Source organism: Enhydra lutris, unplaced genomic scaffold, assembly GCF_002288905.1.
Source record: "Enhydra lutris kenyoni isolate GAN:26980312 unplaced genomic scaffold, ASM228890v2 scaffoldscaffold34, whole genome shotgun sequence".
Classification (NCBI taxonomy): Eukaryota; Metazoa; Chordata; class Mammalia; order Carnivora; family Mustelidae; genus Enhydra; species Enhydra lutris.
This window is the reverse complement of record NW_019154118.1, coordinates 1,299,702-1,317,596: the sequence shown is the minus strand read 5'-3', so window position 1 is coordinate 1,317,596 and position 17,895 is coordinate 1,299,702. Positions and strand designations below refer to the sequence as shown.

The 17,895-nt window shown below is 39.3% G+C and overlaps 1 protein-coding gene across 2 annotated transcripts in view; it reads left to right on the top strand.

Annotated features, from left to right (window-relative positions):
* Positions 1-17,895, top strand: part of LOC111153812 (junctional adhesion molecule 3) — a 98,642-nt gene that overhangs the window by 70,034 nt on the left and 10,713 nt on the right. For both annotated transcript variants that reach the window (XM_022513059.1, XM_022513060.1), the window contains exons 2-3: positions 8,371-8,436; positions 8,937-9,050. In XM_022513059.1, the coding sequence (XP_022368767.1) occupies positions 8,371-8,436; positions 8,937-9,050 (180 nt within the window). The remainder of the gene's footprint in view (positions 1-8,370; positions 8,437-8,936; positions 9,051-17,895) is intronic.

Genomic DNA, 17,895 nt, shown 5'->3' with positions numbered 1-17,895 from the left:
AAGTAAGTTGCATTTCTACATATTAACAATGAATATAGAGAAAAGGAAATTAAGAAAACAGCCCCATTTATAATAGCATCAAAAAGAATAAAATAATAGGAATAAATTTAATCCAGGAAGTAAAAGACTTGTACCCTGAAAACTGCAAAACATTGCTGAAATTAAAGAAGACATAAATAAATGGAATAAATTCAGCGTTTATGGACTAGAATATTTAATATTGTTAACAGTACTCAAAGGGATCTACATTTCAGTGTAGATTGGGATTTCAAAATCCCAAAGGTGTTCTTTTCTGAAATATAAAAATCCATCCTGAAATTTATGTGGTATCTCAAGGGGCCCTATTCAGCTGAAGTCATCTAGAAAAAGAACAAAGTTGGAGGACTCACATTTCCTGATTGCAAAACAAACTATGAAGCTACAGTAATCAAAACAACGTGGTAGTGGCATAATTGCAGACACATGAACCAATGGAGAGGGATAGACCACCCTGAAATAAACCTTGCATGCCTGGTCAAATAATTTTCAACAAGGGTGCTAAGACTATTTAATGAGGAAGAGTAGTCTTTTCAAAAAATAATGCTGGGAAAACTAGATATGCACATTCTATATAATGAATTTGGGCTCTTACCTTACACAAAAATGACTTAAAATGGATGAAAGACCTAAATATAAGGTATAAAGCTAAAATTCTTTGAAGAAAACATTGACATTGGATTTGGCAATGATGTCTTGGATATAACACCAAAAGCACAGGCAACAAAAGAAAAGATATATTGGACTCCATCAAAATTAAAAACTTCTGGGGCTTCTGGGTAGCTCAGTCATTGAGTGTCTCCCTTTGGCTCAGGTCATGATCCCAGGGTCCTGGTATTGAGCCCTGCACTGGGCTCCCTGCTCGGCGGGGAGCCTGCTTCTCACTCTCCCACTCTCCCTGCTTGTGTTCCCTCTCTCACTGTCAAATAAATAAGTAAAATCTTAAAAAAAAAATTAAAAACTCGTGTAAATCAAAGGACACTATCAATAGAATAAAACAGAATGGGAGGAAATACTTGTAAAACATATATATATATATATAATAAAGAATTGGTACCCAGAATGTAAAAGGAACCCCTACAACTCAACAACAACGACAACAAAACCTACTTAAAAAAAAGGCAAAGGACTTGAATAAACGTGTCTCCAAAGTAGATATACAAATAACCAATAAGCACATGAAAAGATGTGCAACATCTTCTAGCTTAGGGAAATGCAAATCAAAATCACAATGAGATACAATGAGTAAAAAACAAAATTCAGAAAATTACATAAGTTGGTGAGGATATAGAGAAATTGGAACCCTCATGGGCATTGCTGATGGGGTCATAAAATGGTGTAGCCACATCAGTGAAGTTTAGCATTTCCTCAAAAAGTTGCACATAGAATTACCATATGATCCAGGAATTAAACTTATAGGTTCGTACCCAAAATAATTAAAAGCCAGGACTCAAACAGATACTTGTACACCATAGTTCAGCATAATTCACAATAGCCAAAAGGTAGAAACAACCCATCTGTTGATGAATGATGCATGGGTAAACAAGATGTGGTAAATATATACAGTAGGATATTATTCAGCCTTAAAGAAGAGTGAAATTCTGATACATACTACACAGATGTACCTTGAAAACATAATGCTGTGTGAAATAAGCCAGACATAAAAAGACAAACATTGTATGATTCCACTTATATGTGGTACCTAAAATAGGCAAATTCATAGAAGGTAGAATGGAGGTTACTGGAGGCTGGAGTTTGGTGGAAATGGGAAGTTACTGTTTAATTGGTATAGATTCTGTTTAGGATGATGAACAAGTTTTGGAAGTGGATAGTGGCACTTGTTGTACAACATCATGAATGTCCTTAATGCCACTGAATTAATTATACATGTAACAGTGGTTAAAATGGTGAATTTTCTGTTATGTATGACAGAATAAGAAAAAAATTTAAAAATAGTAATGGTGAGAATGTGGGAAAACTGGATCAGTCATAGATTGCATGTAGAAAACACAGTAAGGACATAAGGGGTGGAACACCATGTCTCACATTCAATTCATATGTCTTATTGATCTAAAAATACCACAGTCAGTGAAGAGAAAATCTTTGTCACCCTGACTGATTTTCTCTATTCACTAACCATCAGTTGGGTAGGAAAAGCAGATACTCTGCCTGCTGCTGTGGTTTTTTAGAGAGCCCAAAAGCAAAACCTCAAAACATTCATGTTCAATGAAATGTCAGAAACATGTAGACCACTGCCAAATTATTCATGATCACGTAAGTGTTTTCACTGCATACTTTAATCATGAATGCAGTTAAGCCAATTGATTTTTTAACTTATATATTCACTGAAAGAATTCAGGAAAACTTATATAACATTTTTTATTAAGTTTAAATAATTCTTAAGTATATATTTTCTGAAATATCATAAATATTCATACCTTAAAACTCTTTACTTTTTTTTACTGTATCCAGTGGATTCCAAATATCATATTGATTTGATACTCACCATCATCATTTTAGGAATAACAAATTGTTCTACATTTTAATTTTGAAATAATTATAGATTCACAGGAAGTTGCAAAGATAGTACAGAGTGGTCCAGTACTCTGTTAGTAAAACAAAACAAACTTTGATCATGGAAGTTTCGAAATTCAGATTGTAATTTTGAAAGCAATGAATTTTTGGTATAGCCCAACTCTGGAAAACAGTTTATGAGTTAAAAAAAAAAAAAACAAAAAACCTGACCATGCAACAACATACAGTGGGACACATGTACTTTTGGACCTTTATTCCAGAGGAAAGGAAACATGTTCATACAACAACCTGTAACACATGTTCACAGTAGCTTTATTCAGAATAGCCACAAACTGAAAACAACCCAGCTATCTTTTAATGAGTTAGTAGTTAAACTGTGGTACATCCATGCCATGGAATACTACTCAGCAATGGAAAGAAATGAACTATAGTTAAACCCAAGTTGGATGGATCTAAAGGGCATTATGCTGAATGAAAAAAGTCATTCTCTGAAGGTCACCTACAGTGTATTTCCATTTATATATATATTATTTATATGTCTCTACGTGACAAAACTGTGGAGATGGAGAGCAAATTAGTGGTTGCTAGGAGTAATGGATGGTGAGGGGGTAGATGTAACTATAAGGGGTAGCATGAGGGCGATCTTTCTGTCGTGGAATAGTTCTGTATCTTTTTTTTTTTTAATAGTTCTTTATATTAATTGCAGTGGTGATTACAGGAATCTTCACATGTGATAAAGTGACATAGAACCATATACATTTTTTTTCTACAAAATTGGAGACATAAACATGTCAGTGTTCCAGTTTTGATATTGTGCTATAATTATGTAAGATGTGACCAATGAGGGAAACTGGATGAAAGATTTACTGAATTTTTTAAAAAAGATTTTATTTTAGGGGCACCTAGGTGACTCAGTCCATTAAGTGTCTGCCTTTGGCTCAGGTCATGATCCCAGGGTTCTGGGTTGGAGCCCTTGGAGTAGGCCTTCTGATCAGTGGGCAGCCTGCTTCTTCATCTCCTGCTTGTGCTCTCTCTCTCTTTCTCTGTTATTATTTTTTAATTATTTACTTGAAAGTGATAGAGAGTGACAGAGAGCACAGATGGGGAGGAAAGGGAGAAGCAGGCTCCCCGATGCAGGGCTCAATCCCAGGACCCCAAGATCACAACCTGAGCTGGAGGGAGACTCTCGACTGAGCCACCCAGGTGCCCCCAGGAAAAGATTTTATTTTAGAGAGAGAGCACGAACGAGCAGGAGAAAGAGCAGAGCAGAGGGAGAGGGATAAGAAGACTCCACGCTGAGCACGTGGGGCTCGATCCCACAACCCTGAGATCATGACCTAAGCCTAAACAAGAGCTGGATGCTTAACCGATTGAGCGATCCAGGTGCCCCAGATTTACTGAATTTTAATAACCACATACTGAAACCATAATATGCTTAGGACTTAACCACACCTGCCTCTAGAGGGGAGTCTTAAATTTGGTTAAGACGTTTTGAATACAAAGAGACAACTATATGTATCTTAGATCGTTCTAAGTTCAAGACTCAATAATATATTCCTAGGCAGGATGAAGAAGAGAGTGACCACATTATAGTCCTGTGAGAAAACTGAATTCAACCAAATGATTTTTTGGAAAGCTCAAGTCAAGGAAATCCAATACAGAATACAAAAAAATGCACCTTGATTTATTCAGCAACCACTTTCCAAGTACCTACTAAATATCATTCAGTGTTAGAATTGAAGATAGAGGGGCGCCTGGGTGGCTCAGTGGATTAAGCCGCTGCCTTTGGCTCAGGTCATGATCTCGGGGTTCTGGGATCGAGCCCCGCATCAGGCTCTCTGCTCAGCAGGGAGCCTGCTTCCCCCTGACTCTCTGCCTACTTGTGATCTCTCTCTCTCTCTGTCAAATAAATAAATTTTTTAAAAAATCTAAAAAAAAAAAAAGAATTGAAGATAGAAAGATGAGTAAACTTAATAATACTTGTTCTTTTATACTAGAATGTAAGCTCCATGAGAACATAGGTTTTTTATCTGTTTTATTCATGTCTGTAATGTTTAGGCCAGTATCTGGCATATAATAGGTGCTAAATAAAAATTGCTGAATGAATGGATTCTCCTAAAAAGCCTTGAGTCTGATAAGCCAGGATTGGAAATAGGGACAAGAGCATGTGATAGATGCTATCATAGATTTGCTGCCTTTTTCTCCTTCCTTTTCAGTCTTAAGTGGTATCTCTTTATGAGTATTCTGATAGTACTGGGTTCAGTGTGTGCACAGTTAAACTTTAGCAGTCACCACTTCAGGGCTGGCTTCTGGACCCCATTTCCCATCTGGTTCTGTCAGAATCTTACCTTCAAGCAGGGGTAGTATTCCAGTGAGTTACTTGTGATACCTTTAAGAGTTAGGTTTGTTCCAGTCCTTATAGCACCGTTCTTTTACACAAGTTATTGCTATTCAGTTGACCCTTGGACAGCATGGGGCAAATAGGTGCCTGCTTCCCCCCTCCCTACACAGTTGAAAATCCTGTAACTTTTGACTCCCCTGAAACTTAATTATTAATAATAGCCTACTGTTGACCAGAACCCTTACCTATAACATAAACAGTCGATAAACTCATATTTTATATGTATTATATCCTGCATTCTTATCATAAAGTAGCCTGGGGGAAAGAAAAATTTAAAATCATAAGAGAAAGTACATTTACAGTAATGTATGGCTATTTATTTTTTTAAAAAAATCCTCCAGGAGGGGCTGGGACAGGGGGTGGTGGCAGCAGGCCTGGCCCCAGGGGGATGATGTTCTGCAGCTGGTGGTCTCTGCTCAGCAGTGGTAGCAGCTGGGCGGCCTGGAGGTTCAGTACAGTTGACCCACCTGCCTGGATGTATACCGCCGGCTATAACCATCAGCAGCTTCAGAGACAGGTCAGCGCTAGAGGGACTCAGGGCAGCACCGAATAGCCCAGAGCCCGGCACACAGAGGACCCTCTGGGCATGTTCTTCCTCTTCAGCCCAGGCTCCTGTCTGTCAGCTGTGGGCGCTCAAACCGACCACCCTGTTGCCATATGGGCCACCTGTAGCTCTGTCTGGTACTGAGGTTTCCCTGGGGCTGCTGACAGCTCCCTGCGGGCCTCCCCGCCCTGTGTTCTCAGAGGGTAGCAAGTGTGACTTCTGTACCAGTCACCTTTGATTCTCCTGTGGAAACTGGGGTGGGTAGTTGTAAATAAATACTGTGTGGTTTTTGCTGTCAACCCTTAAAAACCCACCTGTAAGTGGGCCTGTGCAACTCAAACCCGTGTTCCTCAGGGTCATCTGTATTTTAAAGTCGGATCTAGGCTATTGGGGAGGGTTAAATGAGGTGTGTAGAATGTTTGTAAGTTTAAGACTTGTTTAATAATAATAATAATAATAATAAAGACTTATTTAAGAATAGAAGGAGAACTCTGAAGTGTAGGACTCTCAGCATGGGCCTCCTCAGCTCAGGCCCGGCTGTGGTGAATCCTCATCTGGGCTAGAACTTTACTTGCTTGTAGTGGTCCTCTGTTGTTTAATCTTCTTGGGACAAACCGTCTTTCAGGATTGGCACAGAAGTCCAGGATTGCCTATGAAACTTATCCAGGGTAATTGGGCTGGAGAGGGTCTGGCGAGCCTTCATTAAGGAGTACAGAGCATTCACCTCTTTGCTGCAGAGTTGAGGGATTAAAAGAGGTGATCATTTCCATTATCTGAGGCTGTGTTACCTTACCTTCTTTTAGATTGTAAGAAGCACATTGGTTTACTTCACTGTAGGGGTTTATTATAAAAAATGTGTCTCAGTTGGCCTTCGTGAAAATTCGACATTGTCGCAGTCACAAGAGTACTTTCCCTGTTATATCCTCTTTGTTCTCCAGTTCACTTGTTACCAACTATAGTGGTTTCACCATTTTGATAAGTCAGCTAATCCTTTCCTCTACTCTTCTTCCACTCTGTTTCTCTGGTGACTATGAACTCTCTAATGCATTCTTAATTTCTCTTAGCATCATACTTCTTAAAGGAAAGTGGCAGATTGGGTTGTCTAGTTGTTTATTATTCAGTTGTGTGAAGCTCTCATGAGTTACCTCAAAGGCCCCTTAGATGGCCTCTGGGTTGGAAGGTGATTCCTGGTCATAGTCATTTGTAACTAGAGTTTCAGTGTCTCATCATCTAAATTATAGTGATCTCACTGGAAGAACTGTTTGTGATCATTTACTTAGAAGGAACCTGTGGGGCCTTGGTAGATACTTGAAGCATCATTTATTACTCTTTCTCAGTGGTCATTGGGAGCTTTCGGATTGAAGGAGAAGTATAAAGTGCCGCACATACATGGGATGTGTTTCTGGTTCCCAAAAGGAGTAGCCCAGGTTAATCAATACAAAATAAAATTATCTTTACTTGTCCTGGTTCACTAACCTTTTGTAGAAGTCAGTGTTCTAGAAATTGATAGCAACTCAGGTATATGTATTATATTTCTGATTTTCATCCCTGTTAGTAAATTTTTATGGCTTTTGCTGTAATTATTGAAGTCTTACTTAATAAGAAACAAAGGATCAAGATGTATACTGGGATTGTACACATGTCACTGAACCATTAAATAAGACTTAAAGAAGAGAAAGACTGGATTGTTGTGACATGCATCCCACCTAATATACAAGGAGTTAGCTACTCAAGAGTACACGTCTTTCTGCACGTTGTCCTTAGCTGGGATAGTAAGCTAAGATCCAGAGACCTTAATGAGGGTTTTGTATGAAGGCCCTCTTTGGGGAATGCATATTTTCCTAAAGGCCGGGTGGCTGAAGAATGAGATTTTGTGGGTGGTCATTGTACCTTCTATATCTTCTCCAAGAAAATAGGTAAGACATTAGAGACCATGATAAAGTGGTTTTAATGTTTGTTGAAACATGTGGAGAGTCAGATGCTAGTTTTGAAAGGGATTACTGTGCAGTTGGCATGTCTTGATTTTATCAGTAGCTTCATTCAATTTAGCTTAATGAAAATTGTTATTATTTTTCTCAATTTACCAAAAACTAGTGAAAAAAAAATTTTAAAGATTTTTATTTATTTATTTATTTTAGAGAGACAGTGCACATGAGCCAGTGCAGGGAGGTGCGGAGAGAGGGAGACAAGCAGACTCCTGCTGAGTCCGTGGGGCTCGATCCCAGGACCCTGAGATCATGACCTGAGCTGAAATAAGAGTCAGACATTTAACTGACTGAGCCACCCAGGTGCCCCTAGTGAAAACTTTGTAATGAATGGGAGTCACTGGGCTATATGGTTAATAGAGCGAGGTGGTCTCTTTGCTTGTTGATATCTATACCAGAGAATGTTGTGCCATCCTGAAGGGGAAGGTACCAGGCCATGAGTCTGGGCCATATCAAATCCACCAAGGATGCCATCGCTGGGTTGGAAGCTTGGAGGAGAGGAGAGAATCTGCAGGGTGCAGGAAAGACAAGGCCCAGGTGGGTCTGAATGAAAGACGTTGACAGGATTAAGAATGGCTCTGAGCAAGAAGGAAATTCTTAGAGCTTTAGCTCCAGGGTGGTTATGCTCTAGAACTAAGTTCTCAGAACTCTTCCACTCAGTTCATTCCAGTGAGGTTAGACTAAGAAAGAAAGTTGTCAACTTGCTTTATCTAAGAGACTTTGTTTTGGAATATAGTATTTTTTTTTATACTCTGTGGTTAGTGATTTTAGCCTACCTAGAAGGGGAAAATCTGAACTTGATTGGAGGGTTCTCTCCTATTTTAGAATTGCATCGTCTCTGATTTTACTTTATTTTTTTTTTCCTTCAGGTTGCTTGATCGGAGCCGTGAATCTCAAATCCAGCAACCGAACCCCAGTGGTACAGGAATTTGAAAGTAAGTACAAGGGAGACTACTAAGAGAATGGGCACCATCTAATGGACATTTGGTAGTCTTGCAGCCTACTCAGGACAAACACAACATATCCATACAGTGCCCAAGAGATGTTTGGGTGGGTGGCTCAGTAGCAGTGCATTTGATGTGCACATGTGTCAGGCCTTTTCAGCAGGCCGACAGGGAACTCTGCAGGTTTTATATTGGCTAGAATAAGATTCCTGCCCTGGTTTTATACATATATAACAAAGAACTTCCTTATTCCTTATATACAAGCAGAGTATTAAGGGAAAGGCCTTGCTAATCACCTTTACAATTTTTTCTGGCTAAAATTCATCTTTTCTTAGAGTCATTTGGAACTTGAAGATAGATTTTTTAAATGTACATTCAAGAGTTCTTTCAAATTAGAGATAGCTTGCAGGGTCCAGATATACAAGTGATCATAAAATTATTTCCAATTCTGTAATACTTCTTCTTCTTTTTTTTTTTTTTTTGCTCATTAGGTGTGGAATTATCTTGTATCATTACGGATTCACAGACAAGTGACCCCAGGATTGAGTGGAAGAAAATTCAAGATGACCAAACCACATATGTGTTTTTTGACAACAGAATTCAGGGTATGATCCTCTAATCCCCTCCTTTGTCCACAAGGCCCAGACATATACTTGTGCCCAGAGACTTTCCTCTGACTGGTCCTGCATCTGTATCCAGGATTGGTTTTTTTGTTTTGTTTTGTTTGTTTCACTTCTGAAAATTTCAAACATGGAAAAGTAATGAGAGTAGTATATTGAACCTCCCTGTCCCTGTTACTCAGCTTCAACAAGTATCACCTCATTAGTTATGATTTAAATCTATCTGTAGCCCATCCTATTGCACAATGAGAGTGAACGCTGTCCTAGGCCATCCTCTTATCATGGTCCCATTCATGATACCAGCTGCATGAGTTAATCAGAAGGATCACAGGGAACAGCAAGGAGATAAGACAGGTATTCGCTGAGCACCTACTGTGTCTCAAGCTTCCTACATTGAGAAAGCATTTGCTAGAACAGATGTCAGCATAAGGTATCTCTGATCACATGAAGTAGGAGCAGGGCAGCTGGTGGGGGAAGCTTCCCAGAAGTGGCATCTAGGCTGAGCTGTGAAGCTGGTTATCCAGGCCAGATGGTGATGGGTGGGGTAGAAGAAGGTGTTGGGCAAGAAAGAATGCTCTGCATATAGACGTGGAAGCAAAAGGCAGGTTGGCTTAAGGAAACTGCAAGTTCTCTATCACAGGTGGGATTTAAGGAAGGGAGAGAGGAGTATCTCCACACAGCTGGTGAGGCATGCCAGGGCCAGGCAGGAAGCACTGAATGCCATGCAAGAATGGACAGCATCTTGAGTTCCGTAAAGATTTTTTTTAGAGGGAAGGGAGATGACTTCATTTTCACTTTAGAAAGACTTGACTCGGCTGCTTTGTAGAGGAGATTGGGAATGGGGAAAACTCAGAGCAGGGGTGCTAATTTAGATTGTTTTGCAGATGCCAGAAAGGAGCTGCTGATGGCCTGAGCTAAGATTGAGGCATTGTAGAGAGCAATGGGGAGGGATTGCTAGGAGCTGGCTGTGGCGAGGGAGGGAGGGAGAGAAATTATAGATGACATGCAGTGGTACCTTACCTTCATTCTGACAGGAGGGATGGGATGAACATGAGGGACAAATGCAATAGCTTCTAAGGGCTGGCTTTGGAGTTCTCAGAGAAACTGATAGTTGAGGCTTCAGAGAAGATGAGAGATGTCGAAACAGCTAAATCTCAGTCTTCCTGCTTTGGGTCCCCAATATCATCAGGCTCTTAAAAATCTTTTGGGGACACCTGGGTGGCTCAATCAGTTAAGCATCTGCCTTCAACTCAGATCTGATCCCAGGGTCCTGGGATTGAGCACTGCTGCTTAGCAGGGAGTCTGCTTTTCCTTCTCCCTCCCCACTCCCCCTGCTTGCGCTCTCTCTCTCACACACACAAACAAATCTTTTTAAATATTTTGTTGTTTTTCTTCCTTCACCACTATATCCCCCACCTTTTAATTTTGAAGAGATGGAAATGTTTTTTCCAGAAAACAAGTCCGGGTTCTCTGGCAGTTTAGGCTGCTGCTGATAAAGCCTGTACGTGCACTTGTGATCATCAGAGAAACTAGGTGGGAATTTTTTTTTTTTTTTAGGTGAGAATTTTCATAAAGAACTTCCTGTTTGTAGGCACCTGGGTAGCTTGGTTGGTTAAATGACTGCCTTTGGCTCAGATCATGATCTGGGAATCCCAGGATCAAGTCCCACATTGGGCTCCCTGTTTAGTGGAGAGTCTCCTTCTCTCTGCCCCTCCCCCCCTCTCATTCTCTCTCTCTCTCATTCTCTTTCTCTCTCAAATAAATAGGATCTTAAAAAAAGATTCTCTTTCTGGGATTTAAACACCTTATTCTTAGCCAGAGGAATGAGGAGGATATTTATACACAGAATATGAAGGCTGCAGGAAAATTTGAATCTTGCTTGGCCTCATCTCTTGCCTCAATTCAGGACTGTGCCAAAAACATCCTGATATATTTTTTTTAATGCCTTTTTTTTTTTTTTAAAGATTTTATTTATTTATTTGACACAGAGAGAGCACAAACAGGGACCAGCAGAGGGAGCTGCAGAGGGAGAGGGAAAAGCAGGCTCCCCACTGAGCAGGGCGCCTCATGTGGGGCTGGATCCCAGGACCCTGGGACCCTGGGATCTTGCCCTAAACTGAAGGCAGACTTTAACTGGCTGAGCCATCCAGGCACCCCAATCCTGATAGATTTTTTTAAAACTTTATTGTTGAAGTATGGGTGATACACAGTGTTCTATTAGGCTCAAGTATATAACATAGTGATTAGACAAATCATACTCAATGCTCACTGCAAGAAGAGTAGTCACCATACAACATTATTACAATATTATTGACTCTATTTCCTCTGTTGTACTTTTTATCTCCATGATTTACTTATTTTATAACTGGAAGTTTGTTTCTCTTAATTTCCTCTTCACCTATTTTGCCCTGCCACCCACCCTCTCCCCTTTGGCAACCACCAGTTTGTTCTCTATATTTAGTAATCTGTCTCTGGCTTTTTTTGTTGTTTGGTTTGTGTTTTAGATCACACATATAAGTGAAATCATATGGTACTTGTCTTTCTGTCTGATCTCTCTTTACTTAGCATATATTCTCTAGGCCTGCTGATGTTGTCACAGATGGATAGATCTCATTCTTTTTATAGTTGAGTAATATTCTCAATTATACACACACATACACATATACCATATCTTTGATAGATTTGCTTCCATGGTAGAAGTCTAATCCTCCATTAACAGCTACTGGATAACAACCTTCTTATTAGAAAATGCCTTTGCAAATGTTCATCTTTTGTCATAAGCATTTTTCTATTTTTATTATATTATGGTAAATCCTTCCTGTTCTTACCACCAGTCATCAGGTTTTAGTAATAATTATTTTCTATTTTTGTGTCCTTTTTTTCCCCTAATTCCTTCCCTTATTTGTCATTCTTTTTTTTTTTTTAAGATTTTATTTATTCATTTGACAGAGAGAGCACAAGCAGGGGGAAGAGCAGGCAGAGGCAGAGGGAGAAGCAGGCTCCCCACTAAGCAGGGAGCCCAATGCGGGACTCAATCCCAGGACCCTGGGATCACGACCTGAGCTGAAGGCAGAAGCTCAACTGACTAAGCCACCCAGGCGCTCCTTTATTTGACATTCTTTAGGTTCTTCATGCTTCTTTGAAAGAGTTACCATCTTTTTATGCTTTAAAAGTTTTAAACATTGAGATATAGTTCATATAGCATAAAACTCACATTTTTTAAAGTGTATACTTCAGCAGTTGTTAGTATATTCAACAAAGATGTGCAACCCTCACTGCTATCAAATTCTGGAACACTTTTATCAACCCCAAAAGAAACTGCATATCCTTCGGCAGTGACTTACCTTCCACCGTGTCCCCACCTCCAGGCAACCACTAATCTACTTTGTCTCTATGTATTTGCCTATTCTGGACGCTTCATATAAATAGGATCATACAATACGTGGTCCTTGGTGACTAACCTCTTCCATTTAGCATATTATTTTCAAGGTTCATCCACGGTGTAGCATGTATTAGTACTTCATCCCATTTTATATGGTTGCATAATATTTCATTGTACGTAGGCCACTTTTTTTTAATCCATTTATCAGTTGATGTACACTTGGGTTATTTCCAGTTTTTGGGTGTTATCAATAATGTAGCTATGTATATTCATGTAAGCATAATGTTTTTTGTGTAAACAAGTTTTCATTATGGGATGGATAAATGACCAAAAGTATAATTGCTAGGTAATATGGTAGTTATATATAAACTATATTAGAACCTGTCAAACTATATTCCCAAGTGGCTGCACCATTTTATATTCTTTCAGCAGTGTTTTTCCCTATATCCTCACTAACATTTGTAATTGTCCATCCTTTTTTTTTTAAGATTTTATTTATTTATTTGAGAGAGAGAATGAGAGAGAGAGAGAGAGAGCATGAGAGTGGGGAGGGTCAGAGGGAAAAGCAGACTCACCGCTGAGCAGGGAGCCTGACTTGGGACTCAGGATCATGACCTAAGCTGAAGGTAGACGCTTAACCAACTGAGCCACCCAGGTGCCCCTGTAATTGCCCACCTTTTCAATCTGGCCGTCCTAGTGGTTATGAAGTGATACTTCATTGTGGTTTTGATTTGCATTTCCCTGGTGACTAATGATGCTGAGCATATTTTCATGTTCTTGGGGGCCATTTAATATACTTTCTTTGGAGAAATGTCCACTCAAATCCTTTGTCTATTTTTAATTAGGTTATTTGTCCATTTATTGTTGAGTTGCAAATTCCTTATATATTTGGACACTAGTTCTTTTTCCCAGATACATGATTTGCAGATACTTTCTCCCATTTAGTGGATTGTCTTTTCAAAACTTGAATGTGTTCTTTGAAGCAAAGAAGTTTTAAAATTTTTTATGAAAGTCCAGTGTGAGCCATTTTTTTTTTAATTTTATTTTTTATAAACATATATTTTTATCCCCAGGGGTACAGGTCTGTGAATCGCCAGGTTTACACACTTCACAGCACTCACCATAGCACATACCCTCCCCAATGTCCATAATCCCACCCCCCAAACCCCCCTCCCCCCATTAACCCTCAGTTTGTTTTGTGAGATTAAGAGTCACTTATGGTTTGTCTCCCTCCCAATCCCATCTTGTTTCATTTACTCTTCTCCTACCCCCTTAACCCACCATGTTGCATCTCCTCTCCCTCATATCAGGGAGATCATATGATAGTTTTCTTTCTCCGATTGACTTATTTCGCTAAGCATGATACCCTCTAGTTCCATCCACGTCGTCGCAAAAGGCAAGATTTCATTTCTTTTGATGGCTGCATAGTATTCCATTGTGTATATATACCACATCTTCTTTATCCATTCGTCTGTTGATGGACATCTAGGTTCTTTCCATAGTTTGGCTATTGTAGACATTGCTGCTATAAACATTCGGGTGCACGTGCCCCTTCGGATCACTACATTTGTATCTTTAGGGTAAATACCCAGCAGTGCAATTGCTGGGTCATAGGGTAGTTCTATTTTCAACATTTTGAGGAACCTCCATGCTGTTTTCCAGAGTGGTTGCACCAGCTTGCATTCCCACCAACAGTGTAGGAGGGTTCCCCTTTCTCCGCATCCTCGCCAGCATCTGTCATTTCCTGACTTGTTAATTTTAGCCATTCTGACTGGTGTGAGGTGGTATCTCATTGTGGTTTTGATTTGTATTTCCCTGATGCCGAGTGATGTGGAGCACTTTTTCATGTGTCTGTTGGCCATCTGGATGTCTTCTTTGCAGAAATGTCTGTTCATGTCCTCTGCCCATTTCTTGATTGGATTATTTGTTCTTTGGGTGTTGAGTTTGCTAAGTTCTTTATAGATTTTAGACACTAGCCCTTTATCTGATATGTCATTTGCAAATATCTTCTCCCATTCTGTCAGTTGTCTTTTGGTTTTGTGAACTGTTTCCTTTGCTGTGCAAAAGCTTTTGATCTTGATAAAATCCCAATAGTTCATTTTTGCCCTTGCTTCCCTTGCCTTTGGCGATGTTCCTAGGAAGATGTTGCTGCGGCTGAGGTCGAAGAGGTTGCTGCCTGTGTTCTCCTCAAGGATTTTGATGGATTCCTTTCTCACATTGAGATCCTTCATCCATTTTGAGTCTATTTTCGTGTGTGGTGTAAGGAAATGATCCAATTTCATTTTTCTGCATGTGGCTGTCCAATTTTCCCAACAGCATTTGTTGAAGAGGCTGTCTTTTTTCCATTGGATATTCTTTCCTGCTTTGTCAAAGATTAGTTGACCATAGAGTTGAGGGTCTATTTCTGGGCTCTCTATTCTGTTCCATTGATCTATGTGTCTGTTTTTGTGCCAGTACCATGCTGTCTTGATGATGACAGCTTTGTAATAGAGCTTGAAGTCCGGAATTGTGATGCCACCAACTTTGGCTTTCTTTTTCAGTATTGCTTTGGCTATTCGAGGTCTTTTCTGGTTCCATATAAATTTTAGGATTATTTGTTCCATTTCTTTGAAAAAAATGGATGGTACTTTGATAGGAATTGCATTAAATGTGTAGATTGCTTTAGGTAGCATAGACATTTTCACAATATTTATTTTTCCAATCCAGGAGCATGGAACATTTTTCCATTTCTTTGTGTCTTCCTCGATTTCTTTCATGAGTACTTTATAGTTTTCTGTGTATAGATTCTTATTCTCTTTGGTTAGATTTATTCCTAGGTATCTTATAGTTTTGGGTGCAATTGTAAATGGGATTGACTCCTTAATTTCTCTCTCTTCTGTCTTGTTGTTGGTGTAGAGAAATGCAACTGATTTCTGTGCATTGATTTTATATCCTGACACTTTACTGAATTCCTGTACAAGTTCTAGCAGTTTTGGAGTGGAGTCTTTTGGGTTTTCCACATATAGTATCATATCATCTGTGAAGAGTGATAGTTTGACTTCTTCTTTGCCGATTTGGATGCCTTTAATTTCCTTTTGTTGTCTGATTGCTGAGGCTAGGACTTCTAGTACTATGTTGAATAGCAGTGGTGATAACGGACATCCCTGCCGTGTTCCTGACCTTAGCGGAAAAGCTTTCAGTTTTTCTCCATTGAGAATGATATTTGCGGTGGGTTTTTCATAGATGGCTTTGATAATATTGAGGTATGTGCCCTCTATCCCTACACTTTGAAGAGTTTTGATCAGGAAGGGATGCTGTACTTTGTCAAATGCTTTTTCAGCATCTATGGAGAGTATCATATGGTTCTTGTTCTTTCTTTTATTAATGTGTTTTATCACATTGATTGATTTGTGGATGTTGAACCAACCTTGCAGCCCTGGAATAAATCCCACTTGGTCGTGGTGAATAATCCTTTTAATGTACTGTTGAATCCTATTGGCTAGTATTTTGGTGAGAATTTTTGCATCTGTGTTCATCAAGGATATTGGTCTGTAGTTTTCTTTTTTGATGGGATCCTTGTCTGGTTTTGGGATCAAGGTGATGCTGGCCTCATAAAATGAGTTTGGAAGTTTTCCTTCCATTTCTATTTTTTGGAACAGTTTCAGGAGAATAGGAATTAGTTCTTCTTTAAATGTTTGGTAGAATTCCCCCGGGAAGCCATCTGGCCCTGGGCTTTTGTTTGTTTGGAGATTTTTGATGACTGTTTCTTTTTTTTTTTTTTTTTTTTTTTTTTTTTTTTTTTTTTTTTTTTTAAAGGTTTTATTTATTTATTTGACAGAGAGAGATCACAAGCAGGCAGAGAGGCAGGCAGAGAGAGAGGAGGAAGCAGGCCCCCCGCCGAGCAGAGAGCCCGATGCGGGGCTCGATCCCAGGACCCCGAGATCATGACCTGAGCCGAAGGCAGAGGCTCAACCCACTGAGCCACCCAGGCGCCCCATTGATGACTGTTTCAATCTCCTTACTGGTTATGGGTCTGTTCAGGCTTTCTATTTCTTCCTGGTTCAGTTGTGGTAGTTTATATGTCTCTAGGAATGCATCCATTTCTTCCAGATTGTCAAATTTGTTGGCGTAGAGTTGCTCATAGTATGTTCTTATAATTGTCTGTATTTCTTTGGTGTGAGTTGTGATCTCTCCTCTTTCATTCATGATTTTATTTATTTGGGTCCTTTCTCTTTTCTTTTTGATAAGTCTGGCCAGGGGTTTATCGATCTTATTAATTCTTTCAAAGAACCACCTCCTAGTTTCATTGATTTGTTCTATTGTTTTTTTGGTTTCTATTTCATTGATTTCTGCTCTGATCTTTATGATTTCTCTTCTCCTGCTGGGTTTAGGGTTTCTTTCTTGTTCTTTCTCTAGCTCTTTTAGGTGTAGGGTTAGGTTGTGTACCTGAGACCTTTCTTGTTTCTTGAGAAAGGCTTGTACCGCTATATATTTTCCTCTCAGGACTGCCTTTGTTGTGTCCCACAGATTTTGAACCGTTGTGTTTTCATTATCATTTGTTTCTATGAATTTTTTCAACTCTTCTTTAATTTCCTGGTTGACCCATTCATTCTTTAGAAGGATGCTGTTTAGTCTCCATGTATTTGGGTTCTTTCCAAATTTCCTCTTGTGATTGAGTTCTAGCTTCAGAGCATTGTGGTCTGAAAATATGCAGGGAATGATTCCAATGTTTTGACCGGTTGAGACCTGATTTAGGACCGAGAATATGATCTATTCTGGAGAATGTTCCATGTGCACTAGAGAAGAATGTGTATTCTGTTGCTTTGGGATGAAATGTTCTGAATATATCTGTGATGTCCATCTGGTCCAGTGTGTCATTTAAGGCCTTTATTTCCTTGTTGATCTTTTGCTTGGATGATCTGTCCATTTCAGTGAGGGGAGTGTTAAAGTCTCCTACTATTATTGTATTATTGTTGATGTGTTTCTTTGATTTTGTTATTAATTGGTTTATATAGTTGGCTGCTCCCATGTTAGGGACATAGATATTTAAAATTGTTAGATCTTCTTGTTGGACAGTTCCTTTGAGTATGATATAGTGTCCTTCCTCATCTCTTATTAAGTCTTTGGCTTAAAATCTAATTGATCTGATATAAGGATTGCCACTCCTGCTTTCTTCTGATGTCCATTAGCATGGTAAATTCTTTTCCACCCCCTCACTTTAAATCTGGAGGTGTCTTCAGGTTTAAGATGAGTTTCTTGTAGGCAACATATAGATAGGTTTTTTTTTTTATCCATTCTGATACCCTGTGTCTTTTGATTGGGGCATTTAGCCCATTCACATTCAGGATAACTATTGAGAGATATGAATTTAGTGCCATTGTATTGCCTGTAAGGTGATTGTTATTGTATATTGTCTCTGTTTCTTTCTGATCTACTACTTTTAGGGTCTCTCTTTGCTTAGAGGACCCC